This window comes from Caretta caretta, chromosome 2 (genome assembly GCF_965140235.1).
Source record: "Caretta caretta isolate rCarCar2 chromosome 2, rCarCar1.hap1, whole genome shotgun sequence".
NCBI lineage: Eukaryota > Metazoa > Chordata > Testudines > Cheloniidae > Caretta > Caretta caretta.
In genome coordinates this window covers 34,611,627-34,637,888 of record NC_134207.1, presented here as the reverse complement: position 1 = coordinate 34,637,888, position 26,262 = coordinate 34,611,627, and the positions used below count along the sequence as shown (strand labels likewise).

Genomic DNA, 26,262 nt, shown 5'->3' with positions numbered 1-26,262 from the left:
TTTGCTTAAGTAAGGTCCAATTAAGGAAGCAGTCATTGATATCAATGGCTGCTTTGCCTTGGGGAAGATTGGCTAAAAATCTCAGGTTTCGGCTCTACATCAGCGTATATTTGGTTGCACATATTTGCTTATTTCTGTAACACTTCTGAATGGTCTCTTATGAGTTATGGTGAAAGACGTTTAATAGTAAAGACATTCTTCAGGACATTTACATCCATCTCCTAAATGTCTTAGTCTGAAAATGTCTCTCTTTTCTTTTTTTGACCAGATCAACTAGAACAGTCTAGTGCAGAACTCTCATAAATGTGAAGCAAACCATCCACCATTATGTTTGGCACTAAAAGGTCAGTTTCTGTATTCTCTTATGTTTTTCATCATTCAAAAAATGTATAGTGAATGTGACCATACTATAAAGCTTTATTTGTGGTAAATATAATATTATGCAAGGTACATAAACAGGATACATTACTGTTGTTGTTTTGTCTGTTTTTCTTTTCCCCTACTGTATAATCCCTTAGTTCTTTTTCATTCAAGGAGCAATATATAAACAGAATTATATTATTGCTACCCGGAAGCACTATGTAACACCTCTTGCTTATCAAATAGAACATTATATTGGTATCAGAGTGCATCCATACAGAAGGAGAGATGCTGAAAATACCCAAAATGGAGTTATACATATCCCATTTTCATGAGTGAAAATATACCATTGCTGGGTCCATAGTAATGGGCTTCTAAAGCTGCAATTTTGAGGATTTCCATTTCTCTCTGATTGTCTTTCTGGGTTGTGGGAAGTTAAAGCTTGTGCCAGATGAAATGATTCTACTAAATGTAATATTTATGCCATGAATTATGCTACATTTGGGCTGGGATTGATATTTGATTTATCAGTAACATAATTTAATCTGTAAACCACATGTTTTAAAGCATTTTATTTTTCTACTATGTCTTTATTTCTTCAGAGTTTTACAACAAAAGGCCAACAACAGGTTTCATCCATTTCAGCCGTCTAGTGGCCTTAGAATTTTATTCTGTTTACTCGCAGATTGTATCTTAAATATTACGTAAATGAAAAGTCCTGACACAGATTCCTTTCTGAAAGCCAAACTCTTCTGTGGTGTATCTGATGAGGTCAAGTACATGCCAAGAATGATGCGAGGTATTGTCAGACCTTGGGTACAAGAAGTTCTCACTGTCCATCTGCGAGATGCAGCTATTACGTAACATCTGTTTACTGTGTGTTGTATTATTCCCTACCTCAAACAGCTGTGCATCATATACAATAGCTAAATGGTTCACTATATTCTGGAAAGAAAGAGACAGAGTAGACCAACGGTTCTCAAACTGAGGGTTGGGATCCTTCAGGGGGTTGCAAGGTTATTACATGGGGGGGTCGTGAACTGTCAGTCTCCACCATAAACCCCACTTTGCCTCCAGCATTTATAATGGTGTTAAATATATAAAAACGTGTTTTTAATTTATAAGGGGGGGTCACACTCAGAGGCTTGCTATGTGAAAGGGGTCACCAAAAGTTTGAGAACCACTGGAGTAGGCCCTCCTGGCATTCTGTAGATTCCTATGTATAAAGCGAGGAAATGCCTTTGACTAGATAGATAAAAAGGGTAAACGGTGTCATCAGATTGTGTTATTTTCAATAGATAGGTTTCAGAGTAACAGCCGTGTTAGTCTGTATTCGCAAAAAGAAAAGGAGTGCTTGTGGCACCTTAGAGACTAACCAATTTATTTGAGCATGAGCTTTCGTGAGCTACAGCTCACTTCATCGGATGCATACCGTGGAAACTGCAGCAGACATTATATACACCCAGAGATCATGAAACAATACCTCCTCCCATCCCACTGTCCTGCTGGTAATAGCTTATCTAAAGTGATCATCAAGTTGGGCCATTTCCAGCACAAATCCAGGTTTTCTCACCCTCCACCCCCCCACACACAAACTCACTCTCCTGCTGGTAATAGCCCATCCAAAGTGACAACTCTCTTCACAATGTGCATGATAATCAAGGTGGGCCATTTCCTGCACAAATCCAGGTTCTCTCACCCCCTCACCCCCCTCCAAAAACCACACACACAAACTCACTATCCTGCTGGTAATAGCTCATCCAAAGTGACCACTCTCCCTACAATGTGCATGGTAATCAAGGTGGGCCATGTCCAGCAGAAATCCAGGCTTTCTCACCCCCTCTCCTTTTTCCCGGGGACACACACACACACACAAACTCACTCTCCTGCTGGCAATAGCTCATCCAAACTGACCACTCTCCAAGTTTAAATCCAAGTTTAACCAGAACTTCGGGAGGGGGGTAGGAAAAAACAAGGGGAAATAGGCTACCTTGCATAATGACTTAGCCACTCCCAGTCTCTATTTAAGCCTAAATTAATAGTATCCAATTTGTAAATGAATTCCAATTCAGCAGTTTCTTGCTGGAGTCTGGATTTGAAGTTTTTTTGTTTTAAGATAGCGACCTTCATGTCTGTGATTGCGTGACCAGAGAGATTGAAGTGTTCTCCGACTGGTTTATGAATGTTATAATTCTTGACATCTGATTTGTGTCCATTTATTCTTTTACGTAGAGACTGTCCAGTTTGACCAATGTAAATGGCAGAGGGGCATTGCTGGCACATGATGGCATATATCACATTGGTGGATGTGCAGGTGAACGAGCCTCTGATAGTGTGGCTGATGTTATTAGGCCCTGTGATGGTGTCCCCTGAATAGATATGTGGGCACAGTTGGCAATGGGCTTTGTTGCAAGGATAAGTTCCTGGGTTAGTGGTTCTGTTGTGTGGTATGTGGTTGTTGGTGAGTATTTGCTTCAGGTTGCGGGGTTGTCTGTAGGCAAGGACTGGCCTGTCTCTCAAGATTTGTTATTAGGCCACAGGGCCTAATAACATCAGCCACACTATCAGAGGCTCGTTCACCTGCACATCCACCAATGTGATATATGCCATCATGTGCCAGCAATGCCCCTCTGCCATTTACATTGGTCAAACTGGACAGTCTCTACGTAAAAGAATAAATGGACACAAATCAGATGTCAAGAATTATAACATTCATAAACCAGTTGGAGAACACTTCAATCTCTCTGGTCACGCAATCACAGACATGAAGGTCGCTATCTTAAAACAAAAAAACTTCAAATCCAGACTCCAGCGAGAAACTGCTGAATTGGAATTCATTTGCAAATTGGATACTATTAATTTAGGCTTAAATAGAGACTGGGAGTGGCTAAGTCATTATGCAAGGTAGTCTATTTCCCCTTGTTTTTTCCTACTCCCCCCCCCCCCCCGACGTTCTGGTTAAACTTGGATTTAAACTTGGAGAGTGGTCAGTTTGGATGAGCTATTGCCAGCAGGAGAGTGAGTTTGTGTGTGTATGGGGGTGGGGGGGTGAGAAAACCTGGATTTGTGCTGGAAATGGCCCACCTTGATTATCATGCACATTGTGAAGAGAGTTGTCACTTTGGATGGGCTATTACCAGCAGGAGAGTGAGTTTGTGTGTGGGGGGGTGGAGGGTGAGAAAACCTGGATTTGTGCTGGAAATGGCCCAACTTGATGATCACTTTAGATAAGCTATTACCAGCAGGACAGTGGGATGGGAGGAGGTATTGTTTCATGATCTCTGTGTGTATATAATGTCTGCTGCAGTTTCCACGGTATGCATCCGATGAAGTGAGCTGTAGTTCACGAAAGCTCATGCTCAAATAAATTGGTTAGTCTCTAAGGTGCCACAAGTACTCCTTTTCTTTTTTCAGTAGATAGTGATCCCCCTGTTCAAATCTAGACAACTGTAATGTATTTAGGTCCAAATTTTCAAAAGTGGCCATTAATTCTGGATTCCCAAATTTTGGGTGCTCAGTTTAGAATACTCAGAGGTGCTGAACCTGCCAGCCTCCCAGGTTGACCCACCCCACCCCAAAAAAAAATCAGTGGGTACTTTTTTGAAAATTTCAGTCTTCATATTTAATAGTCTGCTTATGGAAAAATACTGTTTGCAAGGAAATGTTGTGTTGCACAAAACAGTTAACTTACGGGAAAAGGAAATTAAAGGTTTGTTTTCCTCTAAAATGAAATCTGAATGAGTTCTAGTATTGTGGTGCTAATTATGATACAGAAGAGTTATTTTTAACAAAATCACAGCACTTCGATTTAAAGCCTAAGCTCTCTCATCATCAAATTGTAAAAAGCTACCAAGTATATTGTAGCTGAACTCTTATTTCTACCTACTGCTGTGTTTTATGTGCAAAGTTTGTATTCAGTGAATCCTATCTATTTGAACTAATCCTGAGTGAATAATGAAGTTGAAAAAAGCAGTTGTTCTATCAGAATAATTTTTTCAAATATGCAGCTTCTGAGGAAGGAAAATATTTCCAAGATGCTTTATCACAAGCCTCATTGACAACAGGTACTGTCATTTTTAACAAAGATGTGAATTCCCCTTCACTTCGGTTTAATTTAAGAGCAGATCCCATGCCTTTAAATACTAAACTGTCATAAGTGTTTTCAGTATTCCATTCTCATCGTTTTTTATTTACCATGCTAATTTCTCTGTGATTAATTGAATCTACAGAAGGCACCAGCGTGGAACTAGCAGAGGTGAGTATTTTTCCCCCCAAATAAGTGTTTGATGTGATGTTTTATTCATGCTACATACTTACTCCAGTTTTGCAAGAGCAATTTTTCATACTGTGGCCCAGACAATCCCTTTGTGGAAAAACCCATAGAAGGAGACTCTTGGGTAGAGTGTTACCTTGCAGAGATCCTCCTCAGACTATCCCATTGGCATGGGGTCAGATTTGCCCCATTCATAGAAGAGGCTATGTAGTCTGCTGCCATACCTGGCAGAGCCTCTGGGATTTACAGGAGGCTCTGACTAACAGTGCTATCTACCCTCCATCGGAGGAGTCAGGCTACCAGGGATATCCCCAGCTGTGGCTATCCCTGGGTTCCCAAACAGGGGCTACACAGAAGACATAGTATAACCCAAGGCTCTTATCTTTTTGAACTAATCCCATATGGCTGGAGGAAATTTCTACCAAACCGTAGTGTCAAGGGGGGAGCTGCCACAGAGGCAATTGCGGTCCATGTATTCCCCTTTGTATCATACCGCACATTTACAACACAATAATAAGTACACCTGGAATAGGCTTCCATGGGAGTTTTTGGGATCCCCATCATTGGAGGTTTTTAAGAACAGGTTGGACATACACCTGTCAGGGATAGTCTAGGTTTACTTGGTCCTGCCTGAGCTCAAGGGGATGGATTTGAGACTTCTTGAGGTTCCTCCTAGCCCTACATTTACATTTCTATCATTCTAAATCAGTGCAGACTCAAAATTTGACTTAATTGGAATTGTTAGTTTGGTTGGAAACATTTTCTGGATTCTGTGTGTGTTTATAAACTCCATCAGTCCTTAAGAAATCTGTAACAAGCATAGCTATAACTGAAGTTTATGAGAGAGCCACATAATAACAATGGTTCGTGTCTTTTTGTTCTTTGCTGCTGGCTGTTTATCAGCAATTAACTAATACATTTTGGGCTGGTTTAGCCCCCCCCACTCTGCCTCCCATTAAATGCACCTGCATGATTCCCCTAAAGTGAAGACAGAGGACTTAGATGGAAGTCCACAGAGTTCAGGGAAGAGCTGGAGTAGGACAGGTGTGTGTTCTTTTTGGATAGATTGTAGAGGGCCTTTGCCTTAGGGGAATAGGACTGGATACAAGAGAAGATGATTACTTCTGGGAAAGATAGACGCTGGATAAGAAAAGGGAAAGGTCTCCCTGACACACATGATCACAATCACTGGTTGCAGAAAGTTGTGGGAGTTCTTTGTGAAAACCCATTTGTTTCATTTAACTTTTGGCCATAAGATGTGGTTTTACCCTGAGGCAGATGGACAGTGAATATGGACCAATCACTTCCCACTAAGAGTGTGTCTACACTCGCGAGTGTACGTGGTCACACATGCATTGTTGTGGCATAGCCCTCCTATTGTCCTCATCTGAAGTACATTCCTGAAGGATAGTCCAGTGAACAAAAGCTAGCATGCATAAGGGGTGTGGGTATGTACACCCCTCTGCCTTGGCATGGCCCTGTATCCCTTCTAAAGTGCAGTATGGATGGGGGCAAGGAGTGTGTACCAGGTCACAGGGACTGATAGTCCTTTAGGGCCATTCTCCCAATGCACTGATCACTTTGCTACCTGACGTTTACCCAAAGGTGGAGAGGTCCCTGATCCCCCATTGCCATAGGTACTAGCGACCTACACTGATCAGTTTGTTCTCCTATGAACTGTACTGATCACCAGTGCTGACCATGGAGCATGTTCCAAGAGCTGCCTCCTGGTCTCTAGAGCACGGCCAGGTGCTGATCAATGTGTGGGCAGAATACCACATCCTCCATAACTTAGCCTGTACCAGCAGGAACAAACACCTGTATTTGGAGATTTTGTAGAGGCTAGAAGAGGCAGGCATTCACCAGACTCTGTCTAAGTGCTGGGAGAGCATGAAGCACCTCAGGCTCCTGTACTAGAGGATGAAGGACTCGTACAGTACTCTAGGAGAGGACCTAGCACATGCCTTTGCTACGGTGAGCTTAACCATGGGCTCTCCTGGGCTGCAAGTGCTGAGTCTGAATTCAGTCATGACCCTCTCCTCATTGTACGGTGGGATGCTGGTGATGGGCAGGATGAGAAGGCAGCCTGGGCCTCGGAGATAGTTCCAGAGGAAGCCAGAAGATTCCGCACATCTACCTGGCAGACCTGACTGAGGAAACCTCTGCTGAGTTGGGGGAGGACCCCAAGTTGTGGCAGGAACTGGGATCCGAGCCTGGTAAGTTGAATATGCCCCCAAACTCCCCATGAATATCCCCTCTTGCTCTGGTAATACATGCCTGAAGCCAGCCCCCGCACCCCACCCGTGCTCCACCCTGACATGGTCCCCAAACAAGACATGGCTGCAAAGGGGGTGGTTGGGAGAGCTGTTCTTTGTGGTTATCTGCTCCTCTTCCATGGGAACTCAGTCTGCTACCTTATAATACAGTCAGTTTCCTTGTGAATTGTAGCCTTTGACAGCACAGTTGTGTTATGTACGGTGGGGGGAGAGGAGATTTAGGTATCTTCCAAAGCAAAATGAAATATTATGCTACCCTTGTCTTAGGACATTCTGATGCGGACAGAGAGCCTATTCCACTGGGAGGGCAGAAGCGGCACCGCAGAGATAGCCAAGGAAGATGCCAAAGGACTCGGGAGGACTTGCTTGTTGGCACAGACAGAAGGAATCAAGGATAGGACTTGCTTAGGGTAAGAGAGGATTGGGCTCTAAGGATGAGGCATTCCTGCAAATTGAGAGAGAGCACAGGCAATGGTAGCATGCACAGAGAGAAAAGGATCTTGCACTTGTGCAATAGCTAGTCCAATTTGTGGTGGAATGCTTTTGAGGCCTGACTGATGCCATGGCCACGGCTCCTCTGCAAGAACAAAAAGAAAAGGAGGACTTGTGGCACTTAGAGACTAACAAATTTATTTGAGCATAAGCTTTTGTGAGCTACAGCTCACTTCATCGGATGCTCACGAAAGCTTATGCTCAAATAAATTGGTTAGTCTCTAAGGTTCCACAAGTCTTCCTTTTCTTTTTGCGGATACAGACTAACACGGCTGCTGCTCTGAAATCTGCAGGAACAGGCACCATATGTTGCTCCTCCAGTTGCCGTGCAGTCTGTTGCTGAAGTGGTGAATCCCAGCTCCCCTGCCAGGGAAAAGCATGCTGGACACCTGGCACCACATCCTCCTCAGTCACCTGAAATCCCTCTTGGAAGAATCTCCCCAGAGCATTAAGGAGAGGAATGATGAGTCTGACCCAATCCCTGGTGTACAGCCTGTTTTCAGCCCCAAATCCCACCACCCCCTGAGCCCCTTGTGAGAATCATAGAATCATAGAATATCAGGGTTGGATGGGACCTCAGGAGGTCATCTAGTCCAACCCCCTGCTCAAAGCAGGGCCGATCCCCAATTAAGTCATCCCAGCCAGGGCTTTGTCAAGCCTGACCTTAAAAACTTCTAAGGAAGGAGATTCCACCACCTCCCTAGGAAACGCATTCCAGTGTTTCACCACCCTCCTAGTGAAAAAGTTTTTCCTAATATCCAACCTAAATCTCCCCCACTGCAACTTGAGACCATTACTCCTCGTTCTGTCATCTGCTACCACTGGGAACAGTCTAGAGCCATCCTCTTTGGAACCCCCTTTCAGGTAGTTGAAAGCAGCTATCAAATCCCCCCTCATTTTTCTCTTCCGTAGACTAAACAATCCCAGTTCCCTCAGCCTCTCCTCATAAGTCATGTGTTCCAGTCCCCTAATCATTTTTAGGACGTTTTTCAATTTTTCCACATCCTTCTTGTAGTGTGGGGCCCAAAACTGGACACAGTACTCTAGATGAGGCCTCACCAGTGTCGAATAGAGGGAAACGATCACATCCCTCAATCTGCTGGCAATGCCCCTACTTATACATCCCAAAATGCCATTGGCCTTCTTGGCAACAACGGCACACTGTTGACTCATATCCAGCTTCTCATCCACTGTAACCCCTAGGTCCTTTTCTGCAGAACTGCTGCCTAACCATTGGTCCCTAGTCTGTAGCTGTGCATTGGATTCTTCCGTCCTAAGTGCAGGACTCTGCACTTGTCCTTGTTGAACCTCATCAGATTTCTTTTGGCCCAATCCTCCAATTTGTCTAGGTCCCTCTGTATCCTGTCCCTACCCTCCTGTGTATCTACCTCTCCTCCCAGTTTAGTGTCATCTGCAAACTTGCTGGGGAAGCAATCCACACCATCCTCCAGATCATTTATGAAGATATTGAACAAAACCGGCCCGAGGACCGACCCTTGGGGCACTCCACTTGGTACCAGCTGCCAACTAGACATGGAGCCATTGATCACTACCCGTTGAGCCCGACAATCTAGCCAGCTTTCTATCCACCTTATAGTCCGTTCTTCCAGCCCATACTTCTTTAACTTGCTGGCAAGAATACAGTGGGAGACAGCGTCAAAAGCTTTGCTAAAGTCAAGGAGCAACACGTCCACTGCTTTCCCTTCATCCCACAGAACCAGTTATCTCGTCATAGAGGGGGAAGGGAGGAGTGAGGAGATGTCTCCCGAGGGGATTTGGCTATTTTTTTTTGTTAATTTGTTCCTATTAAAAACTGTTCCATGTATGTATGTAAATAAAAGTTTCTGTTCCTTCACTTGTGTCTGTATCTTGTTTTCTGAGTATGATACTAGATACTTCCCAGAGATTTGGGGTAAGTAACAGGATTCACAGCACGTGAATTTTATTGAGAAGTCTTTGTCTTGGTTACTAATAAAAGGTGAATAGAAAGGAAACAAAACTAAACTACCAGTGAAGATACCTGACACTGAGCGGTATTTTAAGGATACACCCACCTGCACCGAACAAATACCACTGGCAACGAATACCATGGGAGCAACCATAGAATCGTAGGACTGGAAGGGACCTTGAGAGGTCATCTAGTCCAGTCTCCTGCACTCATGGCAGGACTAAGTATTATCTAGACCATCCCTGACAGGTGTTTGTCTAACCTGCTCTTAAAAATCTCCAATGGTGGAGATTCCAAGGCAATTTATGCCAGTGCTTAACTACCCTGACAGTTAGGAAGTTTTTCCTAATGTTCAATTTAAACTGCCCTTGCTGTAATTTAAGCTTCTTGTCCTATCCTCAGAGGTTCAGAGGTTCCTTGCATGGGGCATTTTTCTCCTTCCTCCTTGTAACGGCCTTTTATGTACTTATAAACTGTTATCATTTACCCTCTCAGTCATCCCTTCTCCAGACTAAACCTATCCAATATTTCATTCTTCCCTTCTAGGTCATGTTTTCTAGTCCTTTATTCATTTTTGTTGCTCTTCTCTGACTTTTTCCTATTGTTCTACATCTTTCCTGAAATGTGGCGCCCAGAACTGGACACAATACTCTATTTGAGGCCTAATCAGCATGTAGTAGAGCAGAAGAATTACTTCTTGTGTCTTGCTTACAATACTCCTGGTAATATATCCCAGAATTATGTTTGCTTTTTTTGCAACAGTGTTACACTGTTGACTCATATTTAGCTTGTGGTCCACTATGACCCCTGGATCCCTTTCTGCAGCATTCCTTCTAGGCAGTCATTTCCCATTTTGTAATTAGTAATGGGCCTGCCGTGTCCTTGGTCTTCCTCTTGCTTCTAATGTATTTGTAGAATGTTTTCTTGTCACCCTTTATGTCTCTAGCTAGTTTAATCTCATCTTGTGCCTTGCTCTTTCTAATTTTGTCCCTGCATACTTGTGTTACTTGTTTATATTCATCCTTTGAAATTTGACCTCTTTTCCACTTTTTGTAGGACTCTTAATTTCAAATAATTGAAGATCTCCTGGTTAAGCCAGGGTGGTTTCTTGCCATACTTCCTATATTTCCTATGCATAGAATAGTTTTCTCTTTTGTCTTTAATAATGTTTCTTTGAAAAACTGCCAATGCTCTTGAACTGTTTTCCCCCTTGCTTGCTTTTCATGGGACCTTACCTACCAACTCCCTGAGTTTGCCAAATTCAACTTTCTTGAACTCCATTATCTTTATTGTGCTGTTTTCCCTCGTACCATTCCTTAGAATCATGAACATTCAAATTCTCAACCAGTTCCTCCCTATTTGTTAAAATCAAATCTAGAACAGTCTTTCCCCCAGTAACTTTCTCCATTTTCTGAGATAAAAAAAAAAAGGGTCTCCAATACATTCCAAGAATTTGTTGGATAATCTGTGCCCTTCCGTGTTATTTTCCAAATGGATGTCTGGGTAGTTGAAGTTCCCCCATCACCACCAAGTCCTGTGCTTTGGATGATTTTGTTAGTGGCTTTAAAAAAGCCTCATCCACCTCTTCTTCCTGGTTAGGTGATCTATAGTAGACTCCTACCATGACATCATCCTTGCATGGGGCAGTAGTCAGAGGGCTGGATGATCCTCAACAGTCCCTCCATAACATCATGGATATGGGTCCCTGGCAGGCAGTATACTTCCCAGGATGCCATGTAGGGCTGACAGATGGACGCCTCTGTCCCCTTCAGAGGAGTCACCAACCACCAGTACCCTACATTTCCTCCTGGAAGTGGTGGCTGCGATTCTACCAGCTTTGGGGGTTCTTGGCTTCTCCTCCTCCACCTTTGGGGGCAATTTCTCATCACTTGTTGCTGGAGCAGTATAATAGTTCTTCATCACTATGGTGCGTGGGTTGGGAATAGAGGTGGAGCACTGCCTGCTGCCAGAAGCCAGCGTCCTACCCCAGTGGCATGACAGCAGTGAATAGCACTTGATAAGAGCTACAGCATAAGAGAGAACTGAATGAATGTCTTAAGTCCCTCCCAGAACCTTACAGAACTGTTCTTAATAACTTTAAACAATGCTTCAGTGCTCCCTATAAAACAACTTGAAACAGAGCAGATAATATGTGGCAAAACATTTGTTAGAAAAAAATGTTGTGTTGGTATTGTTTAAATGTGTTTAATTAGTTGTTTTAATAATGTATATAAGATAAAGGTTATGTAAATCACTGGCTCTAATGAAATCCAATATGGAGTATATAATCTGTGACCCTTGGACTCCATCTTTGTAAGCCAATTTGTTTACAGCTTAGACACTGGAGTCCCCTGGCTCAAACCGGACAGAACCATTTTTTTCCACCAAAACCAGCCCCCAACTTTTCCCTCCTTAAAGATTATATAAGATCTTGCTCAGCGCCTGCTCAGGGTTGTCCATTCCAGCGGCAGCGCGTGCACGGTCGTGTCTTCCCAACGCTCCAGAGCTAGCGAGAAGAACATCGTCTACCCTGAAGCGAGACAGAGGAAGGAGAGGCCTGTCGTCGTCATCATTCCTGCCGCAGCGAAGCCATCTTACCCATGAGGGAATCCTGCAGTGGTCTCCCCAGTGGTCCTCCTCGAAGGCTCCCAATTAGCCAGAGAGTTGAAGGTTCTGGGCCTCGCGTCTGTGCATAGCACTCACTGCGCCTGAATATAGTGGGAGAGGTTTCTGTATTGGGGTTTCATTTATTATTTTTCTGAACACCAAGAGAGGTTTTGTGGGTCTGAGCTTCAAGCTCTAAAACCAGTCACTGTTTCATTGTATTGGTGATGTTTGTGTTTCTTCTTCTCCCCCCCTCGCTGGCACCTGACCAAAATGACCAATGAGGAGACAAGATACTTTCAAAAGCTGGGAGGAGGGAGAAAAACAAAGGGTCTGTGTCTGTCTGTGTGATGCTTTTGCTGGGGACAGAACAGGAATGGAGTCTTAGAACTTAGTAAGTAATCTAGCTAGATATGTGTTAGATTATGATTTCTTTAAATGGCTGAGAAAATAGCTGTGCTGAATAGAATGAATATTCCTGTCTGTGTGTCTTTTTTGTAACTTAAGGTTTTGCCTAGAGGGATTCTCTATGTTTTGAATCTAATTACCCTGTAAAGTATTTACCATCCTGATTTTACAGAGGTGATTCCTTTTTACTTCTATTAAAAGTCTTCTTGTAAGGAAACTGAATGCTTTTTCATTGTTCTTAAGATCCAAAGGTTTGGGTCTGTGGTCACCTATACAAATTGGTGAAGATTTTTACCAAACCTTCCCCAGGAAGTGGGGTGTAAGGGTTGGGAGGATTTTGGGGGGAAAGACGTGTCCAAACTATGTTTTCTAGGAACCCAGATAAAGTTTGGTGGTGGCAGTGGAAGTCCAAGGGCAAAGGGTAAAATAGTTTGTACCTTGGGGAAGTTTTAACCTAAGCTGGTAAAAGTAAGCTTAGGAGGTTTTCATGCAGGTCCCCACATCTGTACCCTAGAGTTCAGAGTGGGGAAGGAACCTTGACAGAAGCGTTGCCTTATTCCCCTTGAGGTAACACGTTGCTATGGCATTAAAGTGCACTAACAGCCTCCACAGCACAAAACCATAGCCAAAGGTATTAATTTTGAGGGTCCACCCCAAATGTCTGCTTTCAGTTAGTACATTAACTGCAGGGGATCAAAACCCATCGAAGTACCTTGCAAAGGAAATACGTGGCGGTGCTCAATTGAGAGCTTTCAAGCAGCACCATAGCGTTGCAGTAGTGTACCTTGACAGTCCCACGTCACCTTCTGACTCCCCACTGTTCCATTATGTATGAGTGCACAGCATCACAAATTTCCCTGACCTGTTGGGAATCAGGAGCTGTGCGTGCAGGATGGGATTTGGCTGCCAGTAAAGGTTTGGAAAACAGAAGTGCCCTGTGCCCAATCACTATGGCAGTATTCCCCTTTTGCCTCACATACATTATGCAAAGCACAATATGCCACAATAATCTGAACTGTTTTGGCTACATTGGCATCCAGATGGGTCTGAAGGTGTCCCCAGCGGGTTTTCAGATCCCCAGTGCACACTACACCACCATTCTACAGCTACTCAGTCTGTAGTCGAATTCCCTTTTTCTCGGGTCAGCGATGTCTGGGTAAGGTTTCGTTAGCCGCAGTAGTAGAGGGCATGTGGGGTCCCCCAAAATACATGTCTGCACAGAAACACCGTACATAGTCACATTGTTTTGTGGGAATAAAGTCCTTTTTTCCCTCCTGTGAGACAATCCGAAACTCCTGAGCACCCTGGTTTCGTGGACCTTTCCCATGTGTCCCAACTTTGTGTTCGTGAACTGATCCCTGTGGTCCACGAAGCTGTGGAGAACCAGCGAGTGGTAACCACTGCAGTTTACATATTTGCTGGCCCCTTTTGATGGACAAAGTATCGGGATGTGGATTACATCAATGCCCCACACACTGTTTGGAAAACCAATTCCCTGAAATCTTGCTGTAATTTCAGGGACTTGGGTTATGGGAACCACCTGTGGGCAGATCACAATATTGATAGTGTAGCAAACTGTACAATCATTGCCCTGACAGTTGACTTCCCAGCCCTGAACTGGTTGGCAACTGACCAGTAGCTGTCAGGTGTTGCCAGCTTCTAAAGGCAATAACCACCTGCTTCTATACATCTTCATGGACTTACTTCATCTCTCCAATGGAATTTGGCAGAAGGGAGCAATGTCAGAGAGATACAGGAGTGCTTGAACAATTTTTATAGTGCGGGAGCTGAGAGACATTGAACCAAACTGCAAGCCTTGTATATAATGGAAACTCCTTCAAGCCAGGGGGTGCAGCAACACACCTAGTTGCAGCACCTATGGGAGATGCCGTTGTCAAATGTGTGGAGGTGCCGCATGGTTCTAACAATGTGCAGCAAGGCTGTCCATAGAGCATCCTGTGATGCACAGGAATCTGCGATACTGCCCCATAAATGTTAGCGCTAATGTCGCATATTGAAAAGGGGCATGGTGGATGAGGATGCATACACCTGTGTGCAGAGTGTACCTGTGCCCAGCACAGTGTATGTGGACACTTGATGTAAGTATGGAGAACACGCACAAGTAACTGTCCACTTGCAAATATAGACATATTTGGTAAATTAAATGAAAACCTGTTCTTCTGTTTTGCATTGTCAGACTTTCAAGCATCTACTAAAGGGTCTTTTGGCTAAAAATGTAAGCATCAGACTAGCCTTTTGTATTGTACTAATGTAAATCCTGAGGTCCTTTTCTGCAGCCCCAGAGCTGTCCAACCTCTGTCACTTTGTAACTTCTCTTGTTTAATGTCACCATTTTGCTTTGTAGTTTATTTATTGGTAGAGGAAAGAGGCATTAGTGTCCACTGCCTACACCAAAGATTGAAACACCATATCATCCCATTCATCATTAAGCAGAATTCCCCTTTGAACTGGATAGTTTTCTGAAAGAGATGGATAAAACAATCCATAGTATGGGCTTGGGACTTGATCCTGCTTAATTCTATTCCCATGAGTAGTCCCATTGCTTTCGCGTAGTGGATATCTGTGCCACATGTTGTGTGAAACCAAACACTGCATTTATGCTTGAGATCACTAATGGCTTTGTAAGGTATGTTGCATTTTAAAGTAAATTTGTGGCTTAACATCTAGACTGAGGTACATATATAGAACTTTGGCCCTCACTCCCAGGGCCAGTTGCCACTGGAGTGCTGAGGAATCTCAGTGTGGGCTAGGAACACTTCCCATTGCTCTCAGCTGATCCCAGCTGGCCGTCACTCTTAGCTGTACTGATAGGCTCCATCCCATTTTCTTTCCCTCCCCAAACACCATCACCTGCATGTTGAGCAGGCAGCGTTGGGTAAGGATGTAGTGGCAGAGGTCAAAGGGATCACCTCCAGTTTGGAAGGCTGGGCTCTAGACCACAGGGACAGAGTGAACTGCAGACTCTGGATTCTGTTGTGTTGGTATTTTATGTAGTATTTCCACGAAATCATTTAGCCCATATCTACACTAGCACTTACACTGGCAAAACTTTTGTCGCTCGAGGTTGTGAAAAAAACCACACCCCTAAGTGCCATTAGTTTTGCTGGCATAAACGCTCATGTGCACAGCACTTTGTTGGCAGGAGACACTCTTCAGCTGACATAGCTACTGTTGCTCGTTGAGCTGGTTTTATGATGTTGACGGGAGAGCTCCCGTTCGCACTCTTACAGAGGCACAGCTATGCCACTGTAAGCTTTGAAGTGTTGACATGGCCTTAGTTGTTAAATCTAGGCTCTCACTGAGCACCATACCATGGGCTGTGAAAGGTGACCCCCCATGCTCAGAAGAGAATAGCATTTATGCAAAAAGAATGTTTTTGTTCAAAAAAATAGAATATGCAAAACCAAGAGTCAGTCAGTGCAGATGAATGCATTCTTCTGCCCCGCTATAGTACAGTATAGTATATACATCTGTATGCCATAGTATATCTGCTGTGATCAAATTAAAGAACAAATAGCTATTAAACCCTTTTATATCACTCAGATTGCATACATGGAAGTGATAAGATGCTGCTGCATATTTGATGTCTATATTTGGAAAATGACTGTAAAGTTTATTACATTTTAATGATGTATTTTGCTACAATAACAAAATTCAGCAATAACAAAGTTAACGGCTTAATACAGCAGAAGAGACAAGGCATGTTAAAGTTGTATTCAAGCAGTGCCACTCTCTATTGCAAGGATCCAGAAATGGCACAGTGAATGTCACATGCAGTCAGGCCAAAACAGAGAGAATTAAATTTTAGTCATTTATTGCTCACTGTGTTTTAAATATACGGGTGATTATGTGCTTCTACTGATTGTGCTGCTGAAGATAATTTCTTAGCAGATATTCATGTGGTTGTGGCAGAGAAGCTATTAGAAGTGGGGAAAGGTCACAAGAATGCACAATGGTCCAAGCAGCCTCAGAGAGGGAATGAGAAAGCATGGCCCTTTGTGCCTTTGAAAAATCTCCCCCTTTATTTCAATGTTACCTTTTTGTCATTTCTGTAATTTATAGAATTGTATTCTGCCATTGTTTTAATTGCTGTACCTAGGAGTTTTCATAAGAATCATCTGATTATTTCCTGCGGAGTCCATAATGATAATATTGTATTCTAAATTCAAGTATAAACACTAACACCATAAATTATAGCTTCAGAAGTGGTTGACACTTGAAATTACAGAGCACTCTCTATAACTCCATCTTTTGTAATTTGATTAACATTTTTTTAACTCTCTGATTACGGGAGAATAACTTGTGAGTAATTCTATGCTCAGCTTTCCCATTGTAGACCAAATCCTATCCTGTTTTATTAAATTAATAAGAGTTCGGAGACAGTGTGATTGCTTGTGGTTCAAGGAGAGATTCCTTCTAGATGTTCATGGTTGGGCACCTTCCAATGCATGGTCTTGTGGATACATTTGGAATGGGCATGGATTACACAGCATGGCCCTGCTCCTATTAAAGAAGAAATCCTGCCACCATTGAAATCAATGGGAGTTTTGCCATTGCTTTAAGTGGAACCAGGAAGTCTTATAGGAAAAGTCACATTTATTTTAATGATGCAGGATCAGGCCTTATTGGAGCCTCCTCCATCTGGTCCTGATGTCGCATCCCCTTGGTAGCAAAGGTAATGCTTTGTGAAATCACCTTTGAACAATTTTGGGAGCCACAATATGAGGTCACTTTCTCTTTCGTGTCCATAGAAATGAATCCAGTCCCCTGCTAATGCAGGGAACCCTGTCATATAAATCCTTTCATAAACTTATTAAGCTCCATTCTAAAACTAGTTAGATTGTTTGCCCCAGCTACTCCTACTGAAAGCTGTTCCAGAAGTGCACTCTTTTAGTCTCCTCTTGTAAGATAAAAACAACGAGGAGTCCTTGTGGCACCTTAGAGACTAACAAATTTATTTGGGCATAAGCTTTCGTGGGCTAAAACCCACTTCATCAGATGCATGGAGTGAAAAATACAGTAAGCAGTATATATATATATATATATATATATATGAAAAGACGGGAGTTGCCTTACCAACTGGGGGGGTCAGTGCTAAAGAGGCCAATTCAATTAAGGTGGAAGTGGCCTAATTCTCACTTTTGTAGTGCTAACGAGGCATCCACCTTAATTGCATATACCTAAGTACTTTGCTGAATAGAGAGAGATTTAAACATGTGCTTAAATTCTGTGCTGAATTGGGCCCTCAGTGCTTTGTATTTTGAGTCCTTAATATGCTAATGGTTAGCTCTGATTTTGGATATGGCTCCAATTTTACTAGAACTGTTGTTCTTGTCAGATTTTGTCTTCAAAATATCTGGAATCTCATGAGAACAATTTATCTTAATGGCAAAATCTTTGAGATCTGCTGGTCCCACAAGATATCTGCCATGATCGTTGAATTTTACTGAGACTCTCTCTCAAGATGGTCAGTGCTGTGAAACCTGAAACCTAGCCCTGATTTCGAACAATCCTAGTTTCAGCTAAATCTGAATGTGAACACTCTCTTCCCAACCTATCTGAAATGTACATGTCTGGTAACCAGTGCCTGGCATAATGGAGCTGCAGTCTCTAGGCGCGATCATAATAATAACTGCCTATTCTCTTTCAGATATAGAAATAACAGCACTTCATCTTTGGCGAAAAGGAGATGTTTCCCTATTCGGATGTCTAGTAACTTGCTCACTAGGTATTTTTCTGCTGCTTTATGCTGTCCTCCGAGCATCGCAAATGCATTGTAATGAAAATTTTTGTAGTATTCTGCAGGCTTTTCAAACACTCCTTGCAATACATATTTTTTTAGTGATCTTCATTTCTTCAAGAGGTTTTTTTTGTCCCAGCACACAAATTATTAGAGTCTTTAATTTGTCTTTTTGAACCTTTACATCATAACAAAAAATCCCAACAATTTGATTTTTTGTATGAATTCCATGATGTAACTTGTAATAGCGGCATCCAGTAACATCTGCATCTTTGTGGGGTGGGTATAAGGCCCTATGAGTAAATTTTGAAAGTGGTGAATAGGAGCAATCTGCACAGATCTTGTTTGATAATGGGATTTGTTCATGCAGTTGCCTAACACCTTTTAAAGGCTCAGATTGGTGATTTACTTTATTATAATGTTCTAGAAAATAATTGGTGTAGTATCTCCAGTAAGCATTCGGTAACAGGAGCCCGTCAGATGAAACTGAGTGATGGTATCTGAGACTATATTGCACCAACTGCAGATGGTAGACATATGTTGTCTGCTGTATATTTATATACAGTATGATCATAAATCATCCTTTTCATTGATAGTTTAAACTACTTTTCATTAGCTTAAGGGAAGAGTCAGCACTGCTGATTTTCTGGCAGGGCGTCTAAGTACAACTTGGTATGCCTTGTATGTCTAGCTAATGGTGCTTTAATGGAAAGTTTTAATTAAGCACGTCTCTGCATGCAGAGAGGAAATCAAAGGCTCTTGGGAAACTTGACTGCAGACTCACTTTCATGAGAACACCAAATGAATTTAAATTAATTGGAATATTTTTTTTAAAATATTGCCAGAGTAAGAGAGAGCAGCTGCTGTGTAAAGGAGGGTTTACAGATGTTAGTCTGTAGACATTTCTCCTACCCCATTTTCTTTCCATATCTGTTGGAAAATGTCATGAACATAGCAGCATTTTTCAGACCAGTGATGTTTGGCACAGGGCTGTGGCTGACTACTACCCTTTTGTATTTCATTATTCTTCTGAATTTCAACTAGCTTGAGAATACTGATAGCTGATGTAGTCAGTGGTGCTCATATTTGTGATTTGCCATTCTTGCAGCGGTTCCTAGTCCACTAAACATCCAAGTATTTAGTGTTGCCATTTTATTGCAAGTTACATGATATTCGCAAAAAGAAAAGGAGTTCTTGTGGCACCTTAAAGACTAACCAATTTATTTGAGCATGAGCTTTCGTGAGCTACAGCTCACTTCATCAGATGTATACCGTGGAAACTGCAGCAGACTATATATACACACAGAGAATATGAACTTGTTAAACAAGTTAACTTCATAAACAAGTTCATATTCTCTGTGTGTATATATAGTCTGCTGCAGTTTCCACGGTATACATCTGATGAAGTGAGCTGTAGCTCACGAAAGCTCATGCTCAAATAAATTGGTTAGTCTCTAAGGTGCCACAAGAACTCCTTTTCTTTTTGCGAATACAGACTAACACGGCTGTTCCTCTGAAACCTGTTACATGATATTGGTATTGTTCTTAAAGCGTCAGGTGGCTTACAGATCAGTTTTTATTTAACATAAAAGTCAGTTCATAGCCCCCAAGATTGCAGAGGAAAATTTGAAAACAGGAAAGGAGTCTAACCTACAGCCTAATATAATATATATTATATATATTTTTAATATGATTTTTCATCCATTCATTTTTGGAGGTCTGAGTCATGATTTTTGAATGCTTGGGGTTGGCAATGCTGAGTATGGGCTGATCTTGCCTATCTGTTTCGAACAAATGACAATGCTGAGGAATACAGTTTTAATCTTGGACCCTGTGCCATTGTGCTAGGAACTGTGCGTACATATCATATGAGACAAAATCTGTTTGTCTTGATCACCAGAGTCTGTTCATATCCTCTGGTTTTGAGTGTAGCCAGACACAACATTTGTTCAATTTTATATCCCTCTGTGGGCCAACTCCAATATGCCACCTAAATGCTTATAGAGCTTTCTCAGGGGCTGGCCCAAGGCTGTGGGACACACTCCCACAGGAAGTAAGGACCATAACAGACTCGCCACCTTCCAATCCAAGTGCGAGGTGCACTTCTTTGACCTGCCTTCTCTTATATAAACACAGAGCAGCATGAACATTTAAAAGAAAAAAAGAAACTCCAAAAACCCCACCAAAAAAGTATACTATGAACACAGTTTTTCCCCTAGGAAGAAGATGAGAGAGGGAAGGCACCACATGTGACAGATGTTAGTCTTGTTGCTGAATGCACTCAATACTGCAGGGATGAGAATGGTATGAGAACCTAGACAGAATAATGACTCTCACTCTATTGACAGCCCTGAGTGTATACACAAGGAGCTAAATGCTCTTCCTGCTTCTATTCTATTGAAAGACAGTGGAGCATTCAAAGATTGTTTTTCAATGCAGACTCCTTGTGATTTGTACTGGCAGCCAAACCACCAACTTGGTCAAAAAATTACCCTATTTTATTTTTGTTTCTTAGCATTATAGACAGAATAGTTTTGTGAACCTGCCCTTTTTGAACTACATGACAAAAACATTCAAAATCAGGTTTGTCTTCCTGAGGATGTGAAATTTATAAAAGATTTTACAGCATTTTTCTAATATCCTTTACCAATACCATGGATATTTATGTAAAGGTTAATTTGATTATATGAATGGGTAGGGTAGGGCTGTTTCTTACAACGAATAGTCAATCACTGTTTAAATTGTGGCTGGTGAGAACAACAACAAAAAGCATACTCGTATGTATCATAAGAGCAAAAACAATTAACTATTGAAAGGTTTGCTTATAAGAATAGAAGAAGATGTCATCAAAGGGTTATAACAGTTAGTATTAGCGCTACTGTTTAAGAGCAGCTCAGTAATCAGTGGAAAAACATAGAGGGGAATGTGATCTGGGAGGAGATGGGAACAGCATGGAGTTTACTATTATAAGCTATGGCTGAGTAGGAAAGGGAAGGTCCTTGATATTTTTGGTACTGTCCTCAGCACTGACATTTCTCACCCCATATCTAGGCCAAACCTTCCCCCCCCCCCCCAAAAAAAAACAAAAACCAATCAAAAACCTTCCATCCCCCCAAAATCTTCTGCTCCTCTTTTTGATGTCTGAAAGTCTGTAGGGAGGGTGACCAGATGTCCTGATTTTACAGGGACAGTTCTGATTTTTGGCTCTTTTTCTTATATAGGCTCCTATTACCCACCACTCCCGTCCGTATTTTTCACATTTGCTGTCTGGTCACCCTATCTGTAGTCAACATTCCCCCTACCGTCTGTCTCTTTCTTTTTTAACAATAGTATTCAGGTTCTGCCTGCCCTGGGAGAGTTTGTAATGACCAGAGATTTTACAAAATTATGACACCACAGGAGTCAAGGAACTGAAAGCTGAGCCGCTGTGAGGAGAAGGGTGTTTTAGTTACACCATTTAGAGCTGTTTGCTTTTGATAGCACTTATTTAATTTCGATGTTTAACAGACATTTTGGCAAGTAGACATCTTTGTTAAAGATTCTACAGTCCACCTCTTTAATTAAGGTGCAAGAGCTCACAATACATGTGCTCTAAAACCCATATGAGTTCCTCCATGAAAACCTGGGAAGACCAAATTTAACAATTCTGATATTTCTAAAGTCGTCAAACAAAATAACCAAATACAAAAAAAACTTTAATTTCTTCTTTATATACTGTAAAGAAGCACAACACCAATTATTTTAAAACCCATAGCTGGCTGTTTATAACAACTTGCCTTTTTTACATAATCCTATTTCAGTAAATCTAAGACTAGGCTCTTGGGGAAAAATAAGTCTTTAATCATCTGCATGCCTAGTCTCCCCTTCATATGGCACCTTCCTTGCTTTGACTAGAGAATAAATCTTAGCTGTATTTCAAACCTGCCCTTTTCTGGGAACCCTCCTGGTTGTGTGATTGTCCTTCTGGAGGAGGTTGTGATACTTTTTTACTCTAGCTCATGCCAGTCAAGAATGCAAATGTCATTATATGGTATTGCACTTTTGTTCCTTTTATGCCATTAAGTACTGCTATAAAATTATGTTCCTAAAATGAGGCAGTACTTCTTGTGTAGGTGCTCATAGCATGTCGGACAGTGGCCATAAGCTGTGATAAAGGCCTCAGGAAACACCTTCTGTACACTGTGGAATACCAGTATCTACCACGGAGAAGCATAAAGAACATACAAGTACAACTGGAGCAGTAAGCCTGAATTATCAAAAAAAGAAAATGCCATGACTTTGTACTGCCTGCGTGAGCAGGTGAGTTGTGGTATTTCAGTTACAATCCATTGAGATACTGTAATAAACATCCTGATAAGAATACTAGTAGTTAGAAATATATAGTACTGCACTCTAATAAGCAACACAACTAATGGGCTTTGTCTCACTGGAGCTTTAAATGTAATGCCTTCAATGCCCACCTATTCAATATATGTTTACTTGAACTGTAGATACTTCAAGTGGCATGAAGGTTTGGTACAGAGGGAGTAGATACTGTTCATTTCAGGCATTTGTTCATTTGTGTGTATATGTGGTGGTAGTGCTGAGAGCAGTGGTCCCCAAACTTTGGAGTGCTCCCCCTTCGGGGCGTGGAAGAACACTTGGGGGAGCACACAGCAGACCCTGGGCCAGCCCTCAAATCGGGGGGGGAGAGCATCACCCAGCTCCACTCTGCCCCCAGCCCAGCTCCAACCCCAGCTCTGCCCTCATTCCCTCTCCCCTCCGAGGCCAGCTCTGCATCTAGCCCCAGCTCCTCTCCCATGCCCAGTTCTACCCCCAGCTCCACCTTCAGACAAAACTCCTCTACTGAAGAAGACTTGGTTGTGTAGTAATCAAGGGGGAGGGGACCACAGACAGATTCCATTACTGGTTGGGGGAAAAGGGGTTGACAGGAAAAGTTTGGGCATCACTGGCTTAGAGGCACCAGCCAAGACTGGGGCTCCATTGTGTTAGTCGTTGTACGAGCGAGACAGAACCCGTCTCACTTCACACTGCATTCACTTCAAAACCAGAGCAGGAAGGATTTGTGCTGGGGACCAACGTTTTGCAAGATGGTATTGTGTACCCTGCTCTATGCCCTTTACATGGGACATGTAGTCAGTGACTTGAGTTTGAGGATCCAGTAATGATAATTTCACTACCCTTGGCCTATTCACAAACCAATCTTCATCTTCCCATAGAGAAAGCCCATATAGAACTCTGCTCTGGTAAGCAATAAGATAAGGAGTGTCTTCCTTCTGTCTCTGCTTCCTGACCTCCAGGTGCTGTGGAAGCACTGCAAGTTGCCTCTTAATAAGCCTGCACAGGAAGCCAGAAGATTTCACCCTGATGTGTTTGGAAAATGAAAAGAGAGTAGTTAATGAATACCATGCTAGCATTTCTTTAAAAAAAAAAAAAAAAGTGGGCAGCAATTCTTCCTTTTGATAAGGGCCAAGTTCTTCCCTAGGTTTCATATGTAAGGCTTGCATTGACTTCCTATCGAATATGTTCATGTATTTGAGAACATAAATCTGTCCTAGCAGCTTCCTTTTCATTTGCCAGAAGTATCACACTGTCAGCCACTTCAAAGAGATTAAGATTTCAGAGCTTCTTTCAGTTTCATAATTCCTGCTGTGAAACTTTCTTTCAGAAAGTAATCTGCACTGTATGTGACTAGTCAGTATAACATTTTCTAGTTGCAAACCTTATTGCTGGAGGTGGTTGTGGTGCAGCAGGTTTTAATCTCCTATTAGAAAAAAGTAATCACTCACTTTCCTAAATGGAAGAGATTGTTAGAGAGGGTGCCTCTTGGCTATTTAAAAATATCATTTCTTTATTTCAGTTTTAAAGCACCTAGAGAGCTGATCGCTAGTTTATATGCAGGCCTTGCTCTTGTCTTCAAACACAGATAAAAAGCCATATATCTTATATATAAAATAACGTGCATGCTTGAGTCTGATTTAATTATCCTAGTATTTCAATGTTTTCATATTGATGATTACCTTGAAAGCAAATAAGAATACCTTGTGTCTATTCAAGGTCATGACCTGTCCAATTATTATCCATTTGGGCGACAACGAATGGAGAAATTATACTGCTTTAAAACATGTTCGTAATATATTATAAATTTTTAGAAATTAGCTTATTATTATTATTATGTTTTAGACAATAAGGTGTACACTTTTAGTAGTGAGGTTATTTAGCCATTGGAACAGTTTACTAACACTGCTGTGCTTGAAGTCTTTAAATCAAGATTAGAAGTCTGCCATAAAGATCTACTGTAGTTGTACCATGAGTTTAATTCAGGAATAATTAGATGAAATTCTGTGCCCTTTGTTATCATAATGGTCCCTTTTGAACTTAAAATCTGTGAAATTACGAACTGAGAAATCAAACCTGGTTTTGCCCAATTATAGGCAGTGTGTGTAGAAAGATTAGCTGACTTACACAACAGTCTGCAATAGATGGCATTCTACTGAAAACCCCAAATGAAATCTTGTTTTTAATTGGTTACTTAAAATTAACTGTACATTTGAAAATTATGAATATAAGCCATTCTTCCTTTGCCCAAGTGCTCATGGAAGGTAAATGTTGCTAGTTACAAATGTTGTAAAGCTCATCACAGTGGAATGATTAACATTTGATACTTTTCATGGCTCCTGTTATGTTAGTTGGGGATTGGTCCTGCTTTGAGCAGGGGGTTGGACTAGATGACCTCTTGAGGTCCCTTCCAACCCTGATATTCTATGATTCTATGAATGTTACTTTAAAAATGTCACATCTTTTGCAAATCTAAAAGCAAAGACCATGTTTTGAAACCTGGGATGAAATCCTGGCTCCACTGAAGTCAATGAGAGTTTTGCCATTGATTTCACTCTCACAATCCTCTAAAATGAGGATTTTACTCATTAATTGATTCATTACTGCTAGAATGCTGTGAAGTTTTGAAACATTTTGTAAGCCTTTGAACAGGAATTGAAGCATATAGTAAATTAATGTATAGAAAACTAAAGATGATATGCTATATGCACATTTGAGTGCAAAATGTATTTACTGACTCCTATCACCAGTGATTTTATGAGGACACTTCAACCACCTCAGATATTGTCATAGAAAATTTTGCTGGTTTTTGTGATATAAGGAGGGATCATTGTGAGTGTGAGCATAGTAAGGGGCTTCTAGACTTGAAAGCTTAAATCTTGTCCTAGACACACACATTTATTGTGTGTCATACATATCAAGGTTAATTACTTCACAACTGTGGAAACATCTGTGAGAATCTGTGTGGCCAATTTAGGTCAGCCAAGCTCATTATCTAAATCCTAAACATGTAGGGCTGTTTCAATTTGAGGTTCGGTTCAGCCAGTTATAGAGATAGAAAATAGCTGCAGAATTAGGGTTTGGATTCTGAATGGTCTGTTCCCCAGGTTTGGGGGTAAGCTGATGTTTAGGGTTTTAGTTTAGGGTTGGGCTCACCTCTAGCGGTAGCAGTGGTATATAAATGAACTGCTGTAGTATTTATTTTATCATTTTTATTGTGAACTGTGTTTCTCTTAACTTGCATTCAAAAGTCTAAACTAAAGTGTTTATTACATTTAAAATAAAATAATTTTGAATTATTGATGGTGCATTTGATGTTTATTTGCTATATTGAGCTGTTCTGTAAACACCTGACTTCAGAGATTTGTGTACTTGCAGTGAAAGCAGTGACTATATGCAAAAGTCAAGTACACTGTATTGTTAGTTATTATATTCTAAGGACACATGGAGATGAATTCAGTATGTTTCACAAGAGAGTTGCTTAAGGCTGATTTGTTTCTTGTGACATGCACAAAAATCCCCCTGATGCAGAATATGTTCTTCATGATGACATTTGAAAGAGGACTGTGACACTGAATCAACTTGTGATTTGTTGTTACTGCTGTACGGCATTTTTATAAAATGTATTTGTGCATGCTTGGAAGCTGCATTCAGAGGTGATCAAAGCATATTCACTAGAGAATGTTTTAATGGAAAAAAATATTTTCATTTATTCAGAAAAGCTACCCCAGGGAACATCTATAATGGGAGGGCGGGGCGGGGGGGGAGAATCTCTGGAAAGGATGCCTCTCTCAAATTAGGA

At 41.7% G+C, this 26,262-nt stretch overlaps 1 protein-coding gene across 2 annotated transcripts in view; it reads left to right on the top strand.

Moving 5' to 3' along the window:
• Positions 1 to 268: 268 nt before the first annotated feature.
• OXR1 (oxidation resistance 1) overlaps positions 269 to 26,262 on the top strand; it is a 404,974-nt gene continuing 378,980 nt past the window's right edge. For both annotated transcript variants that reach the window (XM_048841476.2, XM_048841475.2), the window contains exons 1-4: positions 269 to 344; positions 4,590 to 4,615; positions 6,706 to 6,849; positions 7,177 to 7,319. In XM_048841476.2, coding sequence (XP_048697433.1) covers positions 7,186 to 7,319 — 134 coding nt within the window. In that variant the 5' untranslated portion in view covers positions 269 to 344; positions 4,590 to 4,615; positions 6,706 to 6,849; positions 7,177 to 7,185. The remainder of the gene's footprint in view (positions 345 to 4,589; positions 4,616 to 6,705; positions 6,850 to 7,176; positions 7,320 to 26,262) is intronic.